Source organism: Centroberyx affinis, unplaced genomic scaffold, assembly GCF_046629955.1.
Source record: "Centroberyx affinis isolate AG114_WGS23_722 - 3 ecotype Tasmania unplaced genomic scaffold, CSIRO-AGI_Caff_v1 ptg008343l_1, whole genome shotgun sequence".
In the NCBI taxonomy this organism is placed as follows: domain Eukaryota; kingdom Metazoa; phylum Chordata; class Actinopteri; order Beryciformes; family Berycidae; genus Centroberyx; species Centroberyx affinis.
The window spans coordinates 5,001-25,000 of NW_027284147.1; the positions used below are offsets into that span (position 1 = coordinate 5,001).

The 20,000-nt window shown below is 48.3% G+C and overlaps 1 protein-coding gene across 1 annotated transcript in view; it reads left to right on the forward strand.

Annotated features, from left to right (window-relative positions):
• LOC139640104 (PHD finger protein 19-like) overlaps positions 1–16,694 on the forward strand; it is a 19,115-nt gene extending 2,421 nt beyond the window's left edge. The window contains 9 exon segments of the mRNA XM_071514271.1: positions 3,863–3,958; positions 4,196–4,385; positions 4,890–4,957; positions 5,365–5,511; positions 7,385–7,445; positions 9,146–9,231; positions 14,082–14,171; positions 14,388–14,651; positions 14,653–16,694. Coding sequence (XP_071370372.1) covers positions 3,863–3,958; positions 4,196–4,385; positions 4,890–4,957; positions 5,365–5,511; positions 7,385–7,445; positions 9,146–9,231; positions 14,082–14,171; positions 14,388–14,651; positions 14,653–14,722 — 1,072 coding nt within the window. The 3' untranslated portion in view covers positions 14,723–16,694.
• The last annotated feature ends 3,306 nt before the right edge of the window (positions 16,695–20,000 follow it).

The following is a 20,000-nucleotide window of genomic DNA, read 5'->3' on the forward strand; positions in this document are numbered from 1 at the left end:
ACGCTCGTCTGGAATGCTCGAGGTGCCACTCGTCTGGAACGTTCGTCTGGAACACTCGTCTGGAACGCTCGTCTGGAATGCTCGAGGTGCCACTCGTCTGGAACGTTCGTCTGGAACACTCGTCTGGAACGCTCGTCTGGAATGCTCGAGGTGCCACTCGTCTGGAACGTTCGTCTGGAACGCTCGTCTGGAACGCTCGTCTGGAACGTTCGTCTGGAACGCTCGTCTGGAACGCTCGTCTGGAACGCTCGAGGTGCCGCTCGTCTGGAACGCTCGTCTGGAACGCTCGAGGTGCCACTCGTCTGGAACGCTCGTCTGGAACACTCAAGGTGCCGCTCGTCTGGAACGCTCGTCTGGAACGCTCCATGTGCCACTCGTCTGGAACGCTCGTCTGGAACGCTCGAGGTGCCGCTCGTCTGGAACGCTCGTCTGGAACTCTTGTCTGGAACGTTCGTCTGGAACGCTCGTCTGGAACGCTCGTCTGGAACGCTCGTCTGGAACGCTCGTCTGGAACGCTCGTCTGGAACGCTCGTCTGGAACGCTCGTCTGGAACACTCGAGGTGCCGCTCGTCTGGAACGCTCGAGGTGCCACTCGTCTGGAACGCTCGTCTGGAACGCTCGTCTGGAACGCTCGTCTGGAACACTCGAGGTGCCGCTCGTCTGAAACGCTCGAGGTGCCACTCGTCTGGAACGCTCGTCTGGAACGCTCGTCTGGAACACTCGAGATGCCGCTTGTCTGGAACACTCGAGGTGCCGCTCGTCTGGAACACTCGAGGTGCCGCTCGTCTGGAACACTCGAGGTGCCGCTTGTCTGGAACACTCGAGGTGCCGCTCGTCTGGAACATTCATCTGGAACGCTCGTCTGGAACGCTCGTCTGGAACGCTCGTCTGGAACACTCGAAGTGCCGCTCGTCTGGAACGCTCGAGGTGCCACTCGTCTGGAACGCTCGTCTGGAACACTCGAGGTGCCGCTCGTCTGAAACGCTCGAGGTGCCACTCGTCTGGAACGCTCGTCTGGAACGCTCGTCTGGAACACTCGAGGTGCCGCTCGTCTGGAACGCTCGAGATGCCGCTTGTCTGGAACACTCGAGGTGCCGCTCGTCTGGAACGCTCGTCTGGAACGCTCGAGGTGCCACTCGTCTGGAACGCTCGAGATGCCGCTTGTCTGGAACACTCGAGGTGCCGCTCGTCTGGAACGTTCGTCTGGAACGTTCGTCTGGAACGCTCGTCTGGAACGCTCGAGGTGCCGCTCGTCTGGAACGCTCGTCTGGAACGTTCGTCTGGAACGCTCGAGGTGCCGCTCGTCTGGAACGCTCGTCTGGAACACTCGTCTGGAACGCTCGTCTGGAACACTCGAGGTGCCACTCGTCTGGAACGCTCGTCTGGAACGTTCGTCTGGAACGCTCGAGGTGCCGCTCGTCTGGAACGCTCGTCTGGAACACTCGTCTGGAACACTCGTCTGGAACGCTCGTCTGGAACACTCGAGGTGCCACTCGTCTGGAACGCTCGTCTGGAACGTTCGTCTGGAACGCTCGTCTGGAACACTCGAGGTGCCGCTCGTCTGGAACGTTCGTCTGGAACGTTCGTCTGGAACGCTCGTCTGGAACGCTCGAGGTGCCGCTCGTCTGGAACGCTCGTCTGGAACACTCAAGGTGCCGCTCGTCTGGAACGCTCGTCTGGAACGCTCCATGTGCCACTCGTCTGGAACTCTCGTCTGGAACGTTCGTCTGGAACGCTCGAGGTGCCGCTCGTCTGGAACGCTCGTCTGGAACACTCGAGGTGCCACTCGTCTGGAACGCTCGTCTGGAACGCTCGTCTGGAACACTCGAGGTGCCACTCGTCTGGAACGCTCATCTGGAACGTTCGTCTGGAACGCTCGTCTGGAACACTCGAGGTGCCGCTCGTCTGGAACGTTCGTCTGGAACGTTCGTCTGGAACGTTCGTCTGGAACGCTCGTCTGGAACGCTCGAGGTGCCGCTCGTCTGGAACGCTCGTCTGGAACACTCAAGGTGCCGCTCGTCTGGAACGCTCGTCTGGAACGCTCCATGTGCCACTCGTCTGGAACTCTCGTCTGGAACGTTCGTCTGGAACGCTCGAGGTGCCGCTCGTCTGGAACGCTCGTCTGGAACACTCGAGGTGCCACTCGTCTGGAACGCTCGTCTGGAACGCTCGTCTGGAACACTCGAGGTGCCACTCGTCTGGAACGCTCATCTGGAACGTTCGTCTGGAACGCTCGTCTGGAACGCTCGAGGTGCCGCTCGTCTGGAACGCTCGTCTGGAACGCTCGAGGTGCCACTCGTCTGGAACGCTCGTCTGGAACACTCAAGGTGCCGCTCGTCTGGAACGCTCGTCTGGAACGCTCCATGTGCCACTCGTCTGGAACTCTCGTCTGGAACGTTCGTCTGGAACGCTCGAGGTGCCGCTCGTCTGGAACGCTCGTCTGGAACACTCGAGGTGCCGCTCGTCTGGAACGCTCGTCTGGAACGCTCGTCTGGAACGCTCGAGGTGCCGCTCGTCTGGAACGCTCGAGATGCCGCTTGTCTGGAACACTCGAGGTGCCGCTCGTCTGGAACGCTCGTCTGGAACGCTCGAGGTGCCACTCGTCTGGAACGCTCGAGATGTCGCTTGTCTGGAACACTCGAGGTGCCGCTCGTCTGGAACGCTCGTCTGGAACGTTCGTCTGGAACGTTCGTCTGGAACGCTCGTCTGGAACGCTCGAGGTGCCACTCGTCTGGAACGCTCGTCTGGAACGCTCATCTGGAACGTTCGTCTGGAACACTTGTCTGGAACGCTCGTCTGGAACGCTCGAGGTGCCGCTCGTCTGGAACGCTCGTCTGGAACACTCGAGGTGCCACTCGTCTGGAACGCTCATCTGGAACGTTCGTCTGGAACGCTCGTCTGGAACGCTCGAGGTGCCGCTCGTCTGGAACGCTCGTCTGGAACGCTCGAGGTGCCACTCGTCTGGAACGCTCGTCTGGAACACTCAAGGTGCCGCTCGTCTGGAACGCTCGTCTGGAACGCTCCATGTGCCACTCGTCTGGAACTCTCGTCTGGAACGTTCGTCTGGAACGCTCGAGGTGCTGCTCGTCTGGAACGCTCGTCTGGAACACTCGAGGTGCCGCTCGTCTGGAACGCTCGTCTGGAACGCTCGTCTGGAACGCTCGAGGTGCCGCTCGTCTGGAACGCTCGAGATGCCGCTTGTCTGGAACACTCGAGGTGCCGCTCGTCTGGAACGCTCGTCTGGAACGCTCGAGGTGCCACTCGTCTGGAACGCTCGTCTGGAACGCTCATCTGGAACGTTCGTCTGGAACACTTGTCTGGAACGCTCGTCTGGAACGCTCGAGGTGCCGCTCGTCTGGAACGCTCGTCTGGAACACTCGAGGTGCCGCTCAACAGTGCAGCACCTCCCCAAAGAGCGAGTTTGAAAGTGCGATGTCTTTGTTAAGGTACATGGCGATCATTCAATCGTTTAATGAGCTTTGAACTCAAAGTGGGAGGAGCCAGAACGTATTACTACAGACTCGGTTTCGAGCTCGAGAATGATTTGTTAAAAATGATTCGTTTGTTCTTTTGTGACCAGCACTAGTCGTATGTCTAGGTGGTACCTGAAGATGCTGCAGTGTTTCAGGTGTCAGCAGTGTAAATCTATGTGTCGTATGTCTAGGTGGTACCTGAAGATGCTGCAGTGTTTCAGGTGTCAGCAGTGTAAATCTATGTGTCGTATGTCTAGGTGGTACCTGAAGATGCTGCAGTGTTTCAGGTGTCAGCAGTGTAAATCTATGTGTCGTATGTCTAGGTGCTACCTGAAGATGCTGCAGTGTTTCAGGTGTCAGCAGTGTAAATCTATGTGTCGTATGTCTAGGTGGTACCTGAAGATGCTGCAGTGTTTCAGGTGTCAGCAGTGGTTCCATGAAGCCTGTACTCAGTGTTTGCAGGAGTCCATGATGTTTGGAGACAGGTGACACAGCTCCTCTACTCCTCTTTACTCCTCTACTCTGTATTCCTCTCCTCCTCTTTACTCCTCTACTCCTCTCTATTCTTACTCTACGATTTTAGTTTGTTGCTATGCTGTTTAGATATTTATAATCAATATAATCTTCTCCTCCCCCTCCCCCTCTTCCTCTCCTCCTCCTGTCCTCCTCTCCTCCTCCCCCTCCCCTCTCCTCCTCCTCCTCCTCCTCTTCTCCTCCTGCAGGTTCTATCTGTTTCTGTGCTCGGTGTGTAATAAAGGATCAGAGTATGTGCGTCGTCTGTCTCTGCGTTGGGTGGATCTAGTTCATCTGGTTCTATATAATTTGGGCGTCAGCAGTAAGAAGAAATACTTTGAGCTGGACGAGATCCTGAGCTTCGTCTCCGACCACTGGGACCACTTCCAGCTGGGCAAGGTACCCAACCAGACAAGACCAGACCAGACCAGACCAGACTGAACCAGACCAGACCTGACCAGACTGAACCAGACCAGAGCTGACTGAACCAGACCAGACTGAACCAGGCCAGACCGAACCAGACCAGACCAGACTGAACCAGACCAGACCAGACCAGACCAGACTGAACCAGACCAGACCGAGCCAGACCAGACCAGACCGAACCAGACCAGACCAGACCAGACTGAACCAGACCAGACCGAACCAGACCAGACCAGGCTGAACCAGACCAGACAGAACCAGACCAGACCAGACTGAACCAGACCAAACCGAACCAGACCAGACCAGACCAGACCGAACCAGACCAGACCAGACCAGACTGAACCAGACCAGACAGAACCAGACCAGACAGAACCAGACCAGACCAGACTGAACCAGGCCAGACCGAACCAGACCAGACCAGACCGAACCAGACCAGACCAGTGAATGTGTATTGAAACAGTTTGTTTGTTTGTTTGTGTTCAGCTGTCTAACACTCCTCCGTCTGAGAGAGGACAGCAGCTGCTGGACGCTCTGAACAACTACAAGAGCAAGTAAGACACACACACACACACACACACACACAGTCACACACACACACACACATACACACACACACATACACACACTCACACTGTCACACACACACACACACACAGTCACACACACACACACACACTCACACTGTCACGCACACACGCTCACTCACACACACACACACACACACAGTCACACACACACACACACACAGTCACACACACACACACACACACACGCTCACACACACACACACACACACACACACCCTCAAATACACATGCATAAATACACACACAGATTTGTTTTATTTAGCACTAAGTGACGGTGCTGATACAGACACTATCTAATGATGTGTTTTGTGCACATTGTGTGTGTGTGTGTGTGTGTGTGTGTGTGTGTGTGTGTGTGTGTGTGTGTCCAGGTTTCTCTGTGGGAAGGAGATAAAGAAGAGGAAGTGTATTTTTCGGTTACGGACCCGCGTCCCCCCCAACCCCCCCTCTAAACTCTTTCCTGAGCGCGCTCAGAACGACGGAGGGTGGGGCCGGAAGAGGGGCGGGGCGAGAAACAGGTAACCCCGCCCCCCGACCTTTCACCTACTGAGTGTGTTTGATTGACAGGTCAGGTAGAAAAAGGATCAGTCTGCCAGTTAACAGTCAGATACTCCATCAGTCTGTCTACAGAAACCAGACATCATCTCTCCTGCTACAGTCTGAACAGCTAGTTCACTGGTATATTATGTATCATTATTATCATTATTATTATTATTATTATTATTATTATTATTCACAATAAAAATATGTATATCAGAGGCCCTGGAACACATCCTTGTGGAACCCCTCAGCTGATTGGTTTGGGGTCAGATGTTTTAGCTCCAGACCTTAATAATAATAATAACTTTATTTATATAATACTTTTCAAAACACAGTTACAAAGTGCTTTACAATAAAAACAGACAATTTTAAAAATGCAAAGAGAATAAAAACAAACTAAAAGCCATACAAACTAAACACATTATAAAAACACAAATAGAGTAAAATGAACTAAAATGCCATAAAATATAATGAAATCACCGAAAAGCAATTTTAAACAAGTGGGTTTTTATCAGTGATTTAAAAGACGATACGGAGTTTGCAGCCCAGACTGCAGAGACTCTGTCCCGCTGTGGATCAGTCTGGACCTGGAGCAAGTAAAGACGGATCTGAAGATCTCAGGGAGCGGGAAGGATCATAGGGCAATAAGAGATCTAATAGATAGCTTGGGGCCAGTTCTCTCTGGGCTTTGTAAGTAATCAATAAAATCTTAAAATCAATTCTAAAAGCATCAGGAAGCCAGGATGGGTGAGATGTGATCATGTTTCCTAAACCGAGTTAAAGTCCTGGCAGCAGAGTTCTGGATGAGCTGGAGGAGGAGAGGAACATCCAGACCACAGGTCATGAAGCTGTGGAGGACCGCTTCCAGATTTTTGGCAGAAAGAAACGGTCTGATCCTTGAAATGTTTCTGAGGTGATAAAAGCAGAGACCTCCAGCAGACCTCCACCAGACCTTCAGCAGACCTCCAGCAGACCTCCAGCAGACCTCCACCAGACCTTCAGCAGACCTCCAGCAGACCTCCACCAGACCTTCAGCAGACCTCCACCAGACCTCCAGCAGACCTCCACCAGACCTCCAGCAGACCTTCAGCAGACCTTCAGCAGACCTTCGTCTGTCTGCTGGTTCAGAGTCAGCATGGAGACTCCTGCAGCAGCTTGTGTCTGATTACATATTCATAGATTTGACAATATGCTCCAGTTCCTATAATCACTTCTGCTAATAGCGTTAGCGTTAGCGTTAGCTTTAGCTTTAGCTTTAGCCTGTTCCAGCTCTACAGGAACCATCTTCCTCCAAGGAGAAGCTAACTGTTCCTCAGAAACCAAACTGGATCAGGTCTAAACCAGTTTACTGTTTCTACTGTACTGACCAGACCATTAAAAACCTGCTCAGTGTTTCCATGAAACCCTGAGCTGGGCGGCAGTGAACTGACTGGTTCACTGACTGGTTCACTGACTGGTTTACTGACTGGTTCACTGACTGGTTCACTGACTGGTTCACTGACTGGTTCACTGACTGGTTCACTGACTGGTTTACTGACTGGTTCACTGACTGGTTCACTGACTGGTTCACTGACTGGTTCACTGAGGTTCCAACACAAATCCTTCATCATGTTTGTTTTCTTTGTTTTGAAACATGTTGTCGTCACTTTTGACTTTAAATCAAGTTCTGTGTTTTATTCCTGTGTTTCTTAAATTTTTCATATTATGCAATATTATGGGATGTATCATCAGTTAACTGGTGCATTATGGGATGGGTTAGGGACAAAACAGTCAGGCTGAGGTCAAAGGTCCAAACACACACCCTTAACTCTAAATGTGTGTGTGTGTGTGTGTGTGTGTGTGTGTGTGCAGTACTCCAGCAGAGAGGAGGAAGAGGAAGGCCAAGTGGCTTCTAGAAGACGCCATCCCTAATGTAAGGCTGTTCTATTCTGTTCTATTCTGTTCTATTCTCTTCTATTCTGTTCTATTCTGTCATATTCTGTTTACTTACTCATAACCAGAGATGCCAGCCGCTACACATTTTGTGTAGTTTGTACGATTTTCATGATCAGCTACGACACACACTGCTATTACGCTTAAAAAAATAATAATAATAATCCACCAGTGTGAAAGTGACCTGAGGCTGAAGCTGTTTCTCTGCTGCTCTGCTCAGTGTGTTGGATCTGTGTTTTCTGTCTCTAACACACTGATCTAGTTTTGCTTATTTTTTCCATAAACAACCCAAGTTGTTCTGTGAGGAAGATGAAGCAGCAAGTCGGTTTGTTTTGTGAGAGCGCAGACAGACAGAAGCTCCTCAGCGGCTCCACAGACTTCGTCCCAACATTTATTTAACTGCTGTTGCTTTATGTGTCATCTATTCTGTTAAGTTTGTATAATAAGCAAAATCTTGGCATTTATATACATTTATATGGCTGGAATACACAACAGGCCGCTGTGTAGTCAGACAAAAATAAATGCCATGCATATCTCCAAAGTGGCGGCTCTGATCCGGCTCCGCTTCAGGCCCCAGGCTTCAGGCCTCAGGCTTCAGGCCCCAGGCTTCAGGCCGCAGGCTTCAGGCTTCAGGCTTCAGGCCCCAGGCTTCAGGCTTCAGGCCCCAGGCTTCAGGCCTCAGGCTTCAGGCTTCAGGCCGCAGGCTTCAGGCTTCAGGCTTCAGGCCCCAGGCTTCAGGCCTCAGGCTTCAGGCCCCAGGCTTCAGGCCTCAGGCTTCAGGCTTCAGGCCTCAGGCTTCAGGCCTCAGGCTTCAGGCTTCAGGCCGCAGGCTTCAGGCTTCAGGCCGCAGGCCTCAGGCTTCAGGCCGCAGGCTTCAGGCTTCAGGCCGCAGGCCTCAGGTTTCAGGCTTCAGGCCGCAGGCCTCAGGCTTCAGGCTTCAGGCCGCAGGCCTCAGGCTGCAGGCTTCAGGCCGCAGGCCTCAGGCTTCAGGCCGCAGGCTTCAGGCTTCAGGCCTCAGGCTTCAGGCTTCAGGCCGCAGGCCTCAGGCTTCAGGCCTCAGGCTTCAGGCTTCAGGCCGCAGGCCTCAGGCCTCAGGCCTCAGGCTTCAGGCTTCAGCTTCAGGACAGAAGCTGCAGATCTGCATCAGACACGCAGCCATTACTTCAGCTGCAGCTGCGTTGCAGTAAATGTCTGCAGTGGTTTCTTTGTGAAACAAACAGAACGAAACAAAACCGGTGCAGTGAAGCTACAGCAGTGCAGCCGGAAATATCATCAAATGAGCAGCTTGTTTTTATATTTGCTTGTTTTTGCTTAAATTCCTTTATTTTAGCATCAGCATAAACAAAACAAGATATACTTTTCTCCTTATTGACAGTGAGCATATCTTAAACAGGCTGTCAAACAGTTTGCTTGTTAATAAAAGTGTCAGAGAAAGAAACTTTTCTTAAACTTCACAGCTGATTGGATAATTAAAGACTTTAGGTAATTCAACCTAATAAACTCAACAGGTTATTTTTGATTGATTACTGCAATATTACTGAAAAATAAGGAAAAAAATAATCATTACATTACTTGTGACTGCAAAAGCTAATAATATTTCTTTACTGTGTGTGTGTGTGTGTGTGTGTGTGCGTGTGTGTGTGTGTGTGTGTGTGTGTGTGTGTGTGTGTGTGTGTGTAGAACGAGCTGTCCTGCAGTTGGACGTCCAACCATCACATGGCCAACATCTTCGACTTCACTCTGGACGAGCTACAGAGCCTGAAGAGGTGAGAGAGAGAGAGAGAGAGACGGAGAGAGAGAGAGAGAGACGGAGAGAGAGAGAGAGAGAGGGGCAGAGAATTGAATGTTAACAGCTTTTTATCAAAAACAATTTAGCAAATTACTAAAAAATATTTTGTACATTATTTGGTCAGTCACAATAAAATAACCAACTTACAACAAACACAAAAACAGTAAACAAAACAGTAAACAAACCCAAGGAGAGCCATGAGTCAGCTCCACAGATAAGCTCCTCCCCCTGACCGGAGCACAGCAGCCCTCCGGATCATGTGACTTTATCTAGATCCTTCACCTGATGTAGCTCCGCCCATTTGACCCGGTTCCTTCACTGGGATGAGTCTTCATCTTCAGACGGTTCTGCAGCCTGGTCCGACACCATCGACGACTTTTTGGACTGACAATTACAAAAAGTCATCGGCTCGTAGGCTATAATGACTCTGTGTTTTCTCCTTGAGATAAAAACATAGATCTGTAGGCAATTTCCCAAGAAGTGTTTTGTAAATAAAAACATAGCAGTGACTGAGTGGCACAGACAGGACGGCCGGTTCACCTTCACATGTAACGTGCAGCGGAGTCCGGCCTTTACGGTTTGGGATAAAACTCAATACACAGAATCAAGAGAATGGAGCCAGCAGGCCGGCGCCTTCATGGAAAGCAGATCTCCAAAATCCAGTAAGGACAAAAATGTTGCAGCAACTAAATTCTTCTTGGCCACAAAAGAAAAGTAGTTTGTTTCTAAAGTAAAACCGAAGCTGTTCAATATGTGGTTTAAACAACAGATTGTCATCAATCAAAATCCCCAAATATTTATAACAAGAAACAATCTCAATGTGCTTTCCCTCAGTACCAGGGGAGTAAGCAGGCTTCTGTGTAAAGATCATTAGTTTAGTTTTGTCTGCGTTCAAAACCAGTGTCAGCTGAAAAAGTTGAGACTGTATATATATTATATATTAATAGATAATAGATTTTATATATTATATATATATAATATTAAAATCTGTCTGTAAGAACCCAAGAGCAGCATTGAGATTGGAAGCACAGCAGTAAATAATTGTGTCGTCAGCATAAAAATTAGCGTCAGGTACATTCTGACCCAAGCAATTTATGTAAATGATGAGTAACAGTGGGCCCAGGGCCGACCCCTGGGGTACGCCTCGTATACATTTAAAAAGGTTGAAGTGAGACGCTCAGATTTTACAGCCTGTACCCTGCAGCTGGAAACCATCCAACAGCATGTTCAGCCTCTGACTCAAAACATCAAAATCAACAGTATCAGAAGCCTCGGACAAATCAATAGATAAGGCAGCACAACTTAGCTTGTTGTCCGAGGATGCATACAAATCATTTACAACTTTCACAGCAGCTGTTACAGACTGATACTGTGATAAAATACCAGTTGTACCGTCTGCTGGTCCTCAGATGAAGTACAGAAGTTTCCCCTGCAGATCACCACATGTTTTGTTCACGGTGGTTTGTGTAACGCTCTCCACAAGGTGTCAGTTCCACCATTCAGTTTTGTTTTATTCAACATTTTCACAATCATGTTATACATCATGTTACCTTTTACATCACCTAAGTCTGTGTTAACTGCATCCCCCATTTCTGAAAAAGGACCCACACAATGTTTAAAATCAGGAGCAATCATCGGTGATGGAAAAGGATCTTCACTGTCAGGATGCTGCTAACAGAACATTCCTTCTCTGTAAGCTGACATGTTGTCAAGCAGCTGACTAATGAGCCAGGTGGACCTCAGTCCCAGGTGGACCTCAGTCCCAGGTGGACCTCAGTCCCGGGTGAGACGCCAGTGCAGCAGCACCGTCCAGGTTTGGCCAAGTCCACTACGTCACCCAGTGTGACGATTTTCACCGTGCAGAGCAGTTTGAAGACTGTGGGTCCGACCCCCCAGGTTGTGACCAAACGTTCCACACACCACCGGTTCCTTCAGAAGCCGGTGCAGAGTCAGACCGCTCCGGTCTGTCCTTCTTGAACATTCTCCACTCTCTCAACAGTCCACGATAAAAAGCAGGTAGTCCAGTGAGGTTCGGGTTTTTAAGGTCCATTAAAAACAGCGACATGTTTAGTCCCGGTCCACCAAACCGCTGCAGTATAGCACAAGCTATTGGTCTCAGACCAAGTCTTCAGGCCCAGTCGGCACAGTGTTTCCTGTAGGATGGAGTTGTAGCAGTGGAGGTGAAGCACGCGCATGCAAAAATTTTTTCTTTGCACAAAAAAATGTTTGTGCTCGTAAAGCAGCGTCCTGCCAGGAGGTTTCTCTGTCTGCCGGCACCACAACGGCTCTGGAGGCCTCAGTCCAAGTCCACCAGTACAGCCTGAACCTTTGCCAGGAGGTTGGTTGGAGGATCAACACAAGCCAAACGGTGCCCTAGAGTCAATGAGACTAGATTGTTAATAATCAGCACTAGTCCAGACCCGGGGATGTGCGCCACAACTCCGCGCAGACTTGCGCAAAAACAGCATAAATTTGGGAAAATGGAAAAATCAGCTTGGTCAGTCCTGCCTGTGCCAATGATCAATGCCCATGTGCGGTTTCAGATTGATCGGCCAAACCATTGAGGAGCAAAATGGATGCAGACAGACAGTCAGAGTTTTCCTCATTTTATAGTAGCGGCCTCTGTATGACATCTTTGGTAAAATCCATCTCCACTTGCTAAGACGTCCTTCAACTTTCTCTAATATATTTTCCCAGTTCTTATGTACAAGAGACTTAGTGCCCAGAATCACTCCCAGATCCTTCAACCCTTTGGGGGGCTCACCTTTTTCCAGGTGAGCCCCCCAGCAGCATCCTACACAACCCCTCTCCTACCATCAGTGCCTCACTTTTACCCCAGTTAACCTTTACTGATTGAACCAAACTTCTTAACATTTTCCACCTTTTTTTTTTCTTCTTTCACCATAATTATTACATCATCAGCATAAGCAGAAAGTTTAAATGTTAAATTACACCCAGGGAAACAAATCCAGACAGATGAAACCAAAAGCTTCTAGAGTTTGCCATAAATACTGTTCAACCCGCTCAGAAGCCTTTTCCTGATCTATGGAAATGAGAGTGATCCTCGCTCTTATAAAGATCTTATAAAGATCACCATGAAACTCTGCTGCATACTTGTGAATCTCAGAAGACTGACAGCAGCAGACCAGTGTTCGAACACAGTGAGTGACTGATCTTTCTGTGGTCATTCTTACGCTCCAGACAGAAAAAGTGAGATGAGGCGTCCATTTGTGTGTCGTTCAAAACCCGTGAGCGCACCGGCGCCCCCTGTGCTGTAAAACCCAGCAGGTTCACCAAAGCAGACTTTTTAGATTTGAGAGCCTCAATATGGCCTCGATCTCCTGTGGACTCTGCTGAACCCTGGACCTCCACCGCTTCACTCTCCAGATCTCTCTCAGATCTAAGTCCTTTGTGACATTGCGTGTACTGCTGACAAAACGGCTTTATCTGACACTTCCCAATATCCCACCATTGTTGTAAAGAACCAAAAGCAGCCTTTCTATTTCTGTACTCATTCCAAAAAAACTTTTTAAAATTATTGTCATGTAAAAGAACTGTATTAAAATGCCAAAAGGCACTATTTGGTTTTACACTGAACAAGGAAATGATCAGAAAAACCAACTGGGTTCAAATGATCTTTTAAAGACACTGAAGGGATGTTTCCTCTGAGTGTGTCCAGGTGTGCCGCCTCTGCCTTTAGGAAAACTCTCCACACATCGTCACTCTGAGGCCGTTTCACACAATCCGATTCACACAAAACTCGGTGTGGAGAATCTCTTTCAAAGTTGCATAAATGTTATTGATAGGTCGAACGGTTTGGCTTTTATCGACCAATAAACTTTTAACAAAACACGCCCCAACACTAAATTGGACATAACTCATTGATCGTTCATCTAATTAAGCCAAAATGTGACGTGTTGAGCAGTGCTGTGTGAACACGGCCTCAGAAGCATTTTCAGCTCTACCACTAGTGGGCGCTACAGGTGCAAAAAGTTCATATCTCATAATTGACCGCATAGATTTTTATTAAATTTTGTACACATGTTCTAGAATGATGTCTAGGTCTATCCATAAAATTTGGTCATTATTGATGAAAGTGGGTGTGGCTTATTGCATAATAACCAAATCTTCATAGGTATTAAAGTCACAACAAATTCATTAAAAAAAATCAGCCGTATTTCCTACAGAGCTGAAATATGTCGGCTGGTTTTCACTCATCTGACCTTCTGTTGGACTGTGATCCCACACTGTGAAAAAAACTGGATTTTTGAAATCATCATACCTTAGTAAACAGCCCAAAAATGTTAATGAGATGGAAAGTGCATCTGCAAACAGTTTGATACATTGAGAATGTGAAGATTGATAATCTGATCAATCTTCATCAAACTAAATACAAATGATGTCTGGACTGTCAACATGAAGCCTGTAAAGCCATGAATGGATTTATTAATGTGGAGCACAGTTATAATATTCTGTCTGAGGCTCCTCTCCTCTCCTCTCTCCTCCTCTCCTCTCCTCTCCTCCTCTCCTCTCCTCCTCTCCTCTCCTCTCTCCTCCTCTCCTCTCCTCTCCTCCTCTCCTCTCCTCCTCTCCTCTCCTCTCTCCTCCTCTCCTCTCCTCTCCTCCTCTCCTCCTCTCCTCTCCTCTCCTATCCTCCTCTCCTCTCCTCTCCTCTCCTATCCTATCCTCTCCTCTCCTCTCCTCCTCTCATCTCCTCCTCTCCTCTCCTCTCCTCTCCTCTCCTCTCTCCTCCTCTCCTCCTCTCCTCTCCTCTCCTCTCCTCTCCTCTCCTCTCCTCTCCTCTCCTCTCTCCTCTCCTCTCCTCAGTAGTTCCAGTAGAACAGTCAGTATTGATCAGGATTCTACTGATGCCTCCACATCAGGTTCTGCTACAACCAGCGCCTCCTACCACTTCAGGTAACACACACACACACACACACACACACATACACACACACACACACACACACACACACACACACACACACACACACACACACACACACAGTACATTGTAGAGTAACTAACTTTAACTAGTAAACAAAGTTAACTACTGAAACAGCCATGACTCATTATAATCAGACTTAGCTCCGCCTACCCAGCTCCTCTCACCTGTCTGCTCTGTCCAATCAGGAGGAGGGTGGGCAGTAGGAAGAGGAAGTTGCCTAGCAACAGCTACAGCCAATGGGCCAATCGCAGTGAGGCGGGGGAGGAGCTTGGAGGAGAGGAGCCTTCTGGGATCCTGGAGGACCAAGAAGCTACAAGCCACGCCCACCTGAACCCCGACCCCTCCCACTTCCTGTCTGACCCCGCCCACATCCCCTCTGACTCCTCCCACCTCCACTCCTCCATCTCCTCCTACTTTGGAGTGGCAGGCAGGTTGACCAATGGGGAGAGGTGCTCGCCGCATCACTCCGCAGGGAACCGTCCAGTACCTGCTGGAGTGGGAGGGGACAACGCCTTATTAGGAAGCCCAGGGCATGCTGGGAGTCCTTATTAGGAAGCCCAGGGCATGCTGGGAGTCCTTATTAGGAAGTGTAGCTGATGTTGTTTCCTCTTTCTCCATTCTCATGGAAGCCATTTTGTTTCCCTCCCAATAAATTTTCATTTAATTCAGTCTTGATGCTGATTGGTGGAAACGATCCAGAGCCCCTGACCCAGTTAGCAGCAGAGCCAATCCTGCGTCTGTTCATTCAAAACTCACCAACACACTTAGTGACACAGTTAGTGAGCTGCTCGGTTAATTGGCTCGTTAACATTCACATTCTGAACGTCTAAACCCTGTCCAACATGTGGCTCTGGGTCCACCAAACCCTGTCCAACATGTGGCTCTGGGTCCACCAAACCCTGTCCAACATGTGGCTCTGGGTCCACCAAACCCTGTCCAACATGTGGCTCTGGGTCCACCAAACCCTGTCCAACATGTGGCTCTGGGTCCACCAAACCCTGTCCAACATGTGGCTCTGGGTCTTCTGGGAGACTGAAATGGTCTCATATGATTTTGGAGAAATGTGGATCAAAGATAATCTGCTGTTCTGGTTCTGAACATTTCAACACATTTAGTCAGAACAACCTCCGCTATCAGACGTTCAAATACAGCCAAAGAACACACACACACACACACACACACACACACACACACACACACACACACACACACACACACACACACACACACACACACAGTCAGCAGAGTAACATTGTGAATATGTAGTGTTATGGTCTCTATATTATCAAGCTGAGTAGAGGAGGAGTCCAAACCAAAACCGTCTGCAGCTGAACCTCCTGTTACTTTACATACAGTGTTCTGATGTTCTGATCAATATGTTGTCGAAGGCCGATATTGATGTTTTGTTCCAATATTCAGATCTTTAAATTTGGCCAATTTCATGCCAAAAACTTCCCAGCATTCAATTTTCTTCATAAAATTCAGAAAAATCATCAATAAAACTCAGACTAACAATTAGAAAATGTGCTCAGCAGACACAGACCTCCGCCTGTCTGACCACCTTTTAGTGATAAGCCCCGCCCACCATGCCCAAAGCCCCGCCCACCAAGCCCAAAGCCCCGCCCACCAAGCACAAAGCCCCGCCCCCATCAGTCGGCTGACAGAGGACAGGTGACATCATCTCCTGCTGGGAGGAAATAATAAAATATATTCATACTTTACAGGTTAAGATCTTCCCATTGACAACCACTGTAATATTGATCAATCCTGCAATCAATATGTAGTCAATCAAACTGCATCACATCAGACCAGATCCATTTCAATAAAAGATCAATATCGGCCTCGATATCGACGGACCGTTCAGTCCGACATGTTGCAGTTTAACGTGTTTTCTTCAGAGTATTCGCAGTACTGTCAGAGTACTGCAGTTCCTTCAGAGTATTTGTACTATCTGCCTGTATTTCCTATCAACCAGGACTAGAATCCCCCCCCCTCCCCCCCCCCTGCTGTTTTATTGCACTATTGACCCGTATCTATGCAAACATTGACCTTAGTAACCAAATATTATTTCCTAAACTGTGATAATTGATTGTGGTGATTGATTTGTGATCAGGAGCCTCATTGTGTTCTAATATAAAAATAAATCAATAAATATTTAGATATTCCAAATTAATGGATGATGACATAGTGCTGTGACATCAGAGCTGGGAACAGTTCAGAAAGCAACCTAGCTTGCAGCTAGCATTGCCTGTTGGTTTCAATGGAGAATGCTAACAGTGCTAATGGAAGTGCTGACTCAGCCCACTGTAAGACTTTAAATTAACTGTCACACTGTCACTTTAAACCTGTAGCACTTCCTGTTGGCTGTCACGGTAACCCATCTCTCATTGGCTGTTTGATATTCCGTCTGATCATGTGACAGGATCAGCTTCCTGTTTATATGTTTGCTTTTCCTGTTCAGCTGACCAATCAGCTGGCGGCTTTTCATCTAAATAAAACAGTTCTGATGTTCAAAGTCTGATCTGATTCTGTACACACCTGTGTGTGTGTGTGTGTGTGTGTGTGTGTGTGTGTGTGTGTCTGTGTGTGTGTGTCTGTGTGTGTGTGTGTCTGTGTGTGTGTGTGTGTGTGTGTGTGTGTGTGTGTGTGTGTGTGTCTGTGTGTGTGTGTGTGTCTGTGTGTGTGTGTCTGTGTGTGTGTGTGTCTGTGTGTGTGTGTGTGTGTGTGTGTGTGTCTGTGTGTGTGTCTGTGTCTGTGTGTGTGTGTGTGTGTCTGTGTGTGTGTGTCTGTGTCTGTGTCTGTGTGTGTGTGTGTGTGTGTGTCCAGCAGTGAGAGTGAGACAGGCTGATAATCTGTTAATAGATTTAAGGTGTTAAATGACGTGAAGGAACCTCCCTCTGTTTAGGAAGACCACAACACACACACACACACACACACAGACACACACACTCACACACACACACACACAGACACAGACACACACACTCACACACACACACACACAGACACAGACACACACACACACACACTCACACACACACACACACTCAGTGCTGCGAGCGGGATGGCTGGATGTGTGTGTTGGTCGTCCGGAGGGGCCTGAAGAGAGAGAGAGACAGGCAGGCAGACAGACAGGTAAACTCAAATTGTCGAGAAGAGGAAGCTGATCTGAACCTACAGTCTATATGTTCTAGAGCTGTCTGTCTACCTGTCTGTCTGTCTTTCTGTCTGCCTGTCTTACTGTCTGCCTACCTGTCTGTCTGCCTACCTGTCTGTCTGTCTACCTGTCTGTCTGTCTGCCTACCTGTCTGTCTGTCTGTCCACCTGTCTGTCTTTCTGTCTGCCTGTCTTTCTGTCTGCCTACCTGTCTGTCTGTCTGTCCACCTGTCTGTCTCTCTGTCTGTCTGTCTGTCTGTCTGTCTACCTGTCTGTCTGCAGTAGGTGTGTATTCAGTAGTGTAAGACAGGCCAGTCATGTCATCATGTAGAATACCCAGAATGCCGTTCTTCAGCCTGTCTGCACTCTAGAGGAGGGGGACAGACTTCCCATACTACCCACAATCCCACAGGCCGGTCGCCATGGACGACCTGGTGAACCACCTGTCCAGGTGTCAGGACCTGGGATGGATGAATGTGATTGGTGAGTTTATGATTGACAGCAGATCAGAGAACAGAATGATATAAAATCAGATTATTAGATTACAATCTAATAATCTGATATAATAAAATGAGATGAGGTGAACCAGCGTCACTGAGTCGATACGATGAACGGATCAATGATTCAATACGACCGAGATCCATTTTAAACAGCAACAGTTCAATAAGATCCGATTCAGACCGGACTAAGTCCTGTTCCAGACTCCGTTGGAAAAACCATCAGGCCAATCGGGGCCTTTGTGGGCGGGACTTAAGTTTGATCCGTTCGTACGACGGTTTTTCATCGGTGTTTCTGCAGAATAAAATTTTGTTGAAATCTCAACTAACAAACCAGCAACAAACCCAAACCCTAACCCAACTAACAAACCAGCAACAAACCCAAACCCTAACCCAACTAACAAACCAGCAACAAACCCAAACCCTAACCCAACTAACAAACCAGCAACAAACCCAAACCCTAACCCAACTAACAAACCAGCAACAAACCCAAACCCTAACCCAACTAACAAACCAGCAACAAACCCAAACCCTAACCCAACTAACAAACCAGCAACAAACCCAAACCCTAACCCAACTAACAAACCAGCAACAAACCCAAACCCAAACCCAACTAACAAACCAGCAACAAACCCAAACCCAAACCCAACTAACAAACCAGCAACAAACCCAAACCCAACTAACAAACCAGCAACAAACCCAAACCCAAACCCAACTAACAAACCAGCAACAAACCCAAACCCTAACCCAACTAACAAACCAGCAACAAACCCAAACCCTAACCCAACTAACAAACCAGCAACAAACCCAAACCCAAACCCAACTAACAAACCAGCAACAAACCCAAACCCAAACCCAACTAACAAACCAGCAACAAACCCAAACCCAACTAACAAACCAGCAACAAACCCAAACCCAAACCCAACTAACAAACCAGCAACAAACCCAAACCCTAACCCAACTAACAAACCAGCAACAAACCCAAACCCTAACCCAACTAACAAACCAGCAACAAACCCAAACCCAACTAACAAACCAGCAACAAACCCAAACCCAAACCCAACTAACAAACCAGCAACAAACCCAAACCCTAACCCAACTAACAAACCAGCAACAAACCCAAACCCAACTAACAAACCAGCAACAAACCCAAACCCAACTAACAAACCAGCAACAAACCCAAACCCTAACCCAACTAACAAACCAGCAACAAACCCAAACCCTAACCCAACTAACAAACCAGCAACAAACCCAAACCCTAACCCAACTAACAAACCAGCAACAAACCCAAACCCTAACCCAACTAACAAACCAGCAACAAACCCAAACCCTAACCCAACTAACAAACCAGCAACAAACCCAAACCTTAACCCAACTAACAAACCAGCAACAAACCCAAACCCTAACCCAACTAACAAACCAGCAACAAACCCAAACCCTAACCCAACTAACAAACCAACAACAAACCCAAACCCTAACCCAACTAACAAACCAACAACAAACCCAAACCCTAACCCAACTAACAAACCAGCAACAAACCCAAACCCAACTAACAAACCAACAACAAACCCAAACCCAAACCCAACTAACAAACCAGCAACAAACCCAAACCCAAACCCAACTAACAAACCAACAACAAACCCAAACCCTAACCCAACTAACAAACCAACAACAAACCCAAACCCTAACCCAACTAACAAACCAACAACAAACCCAAACCCTAACCCAACTAACAAACCAGCAACAAACCCAAACCCTAACCCAACTAACAAACCAACAACAAACCCAAACCCTAACCCAACTAACAAACCAACAACAAACCCAAACCCTAACCCAACTAACAAACCAACAACAAACCCAAACCCTAACCCAACTAACAAACCAACAACAAACCCAAACCCTAACCCAACTAACAAACCAACAACAAACCCAAACCCTAACCCAACTAACAAACCAGCAACAAACCCAAACCCTAACCCAACTAACAAACCAACAACAAACCCAAACCCTAACCCAACTAACAAACCAACAACAAACCCAAACCCTAACCCAACTAACAAACCAGCAACAAACCCAAACCCAACTAACAAACCAGCAACAAACCCAAACCCTAACCCAACTAACAAACCAACAACAAACCCAAAC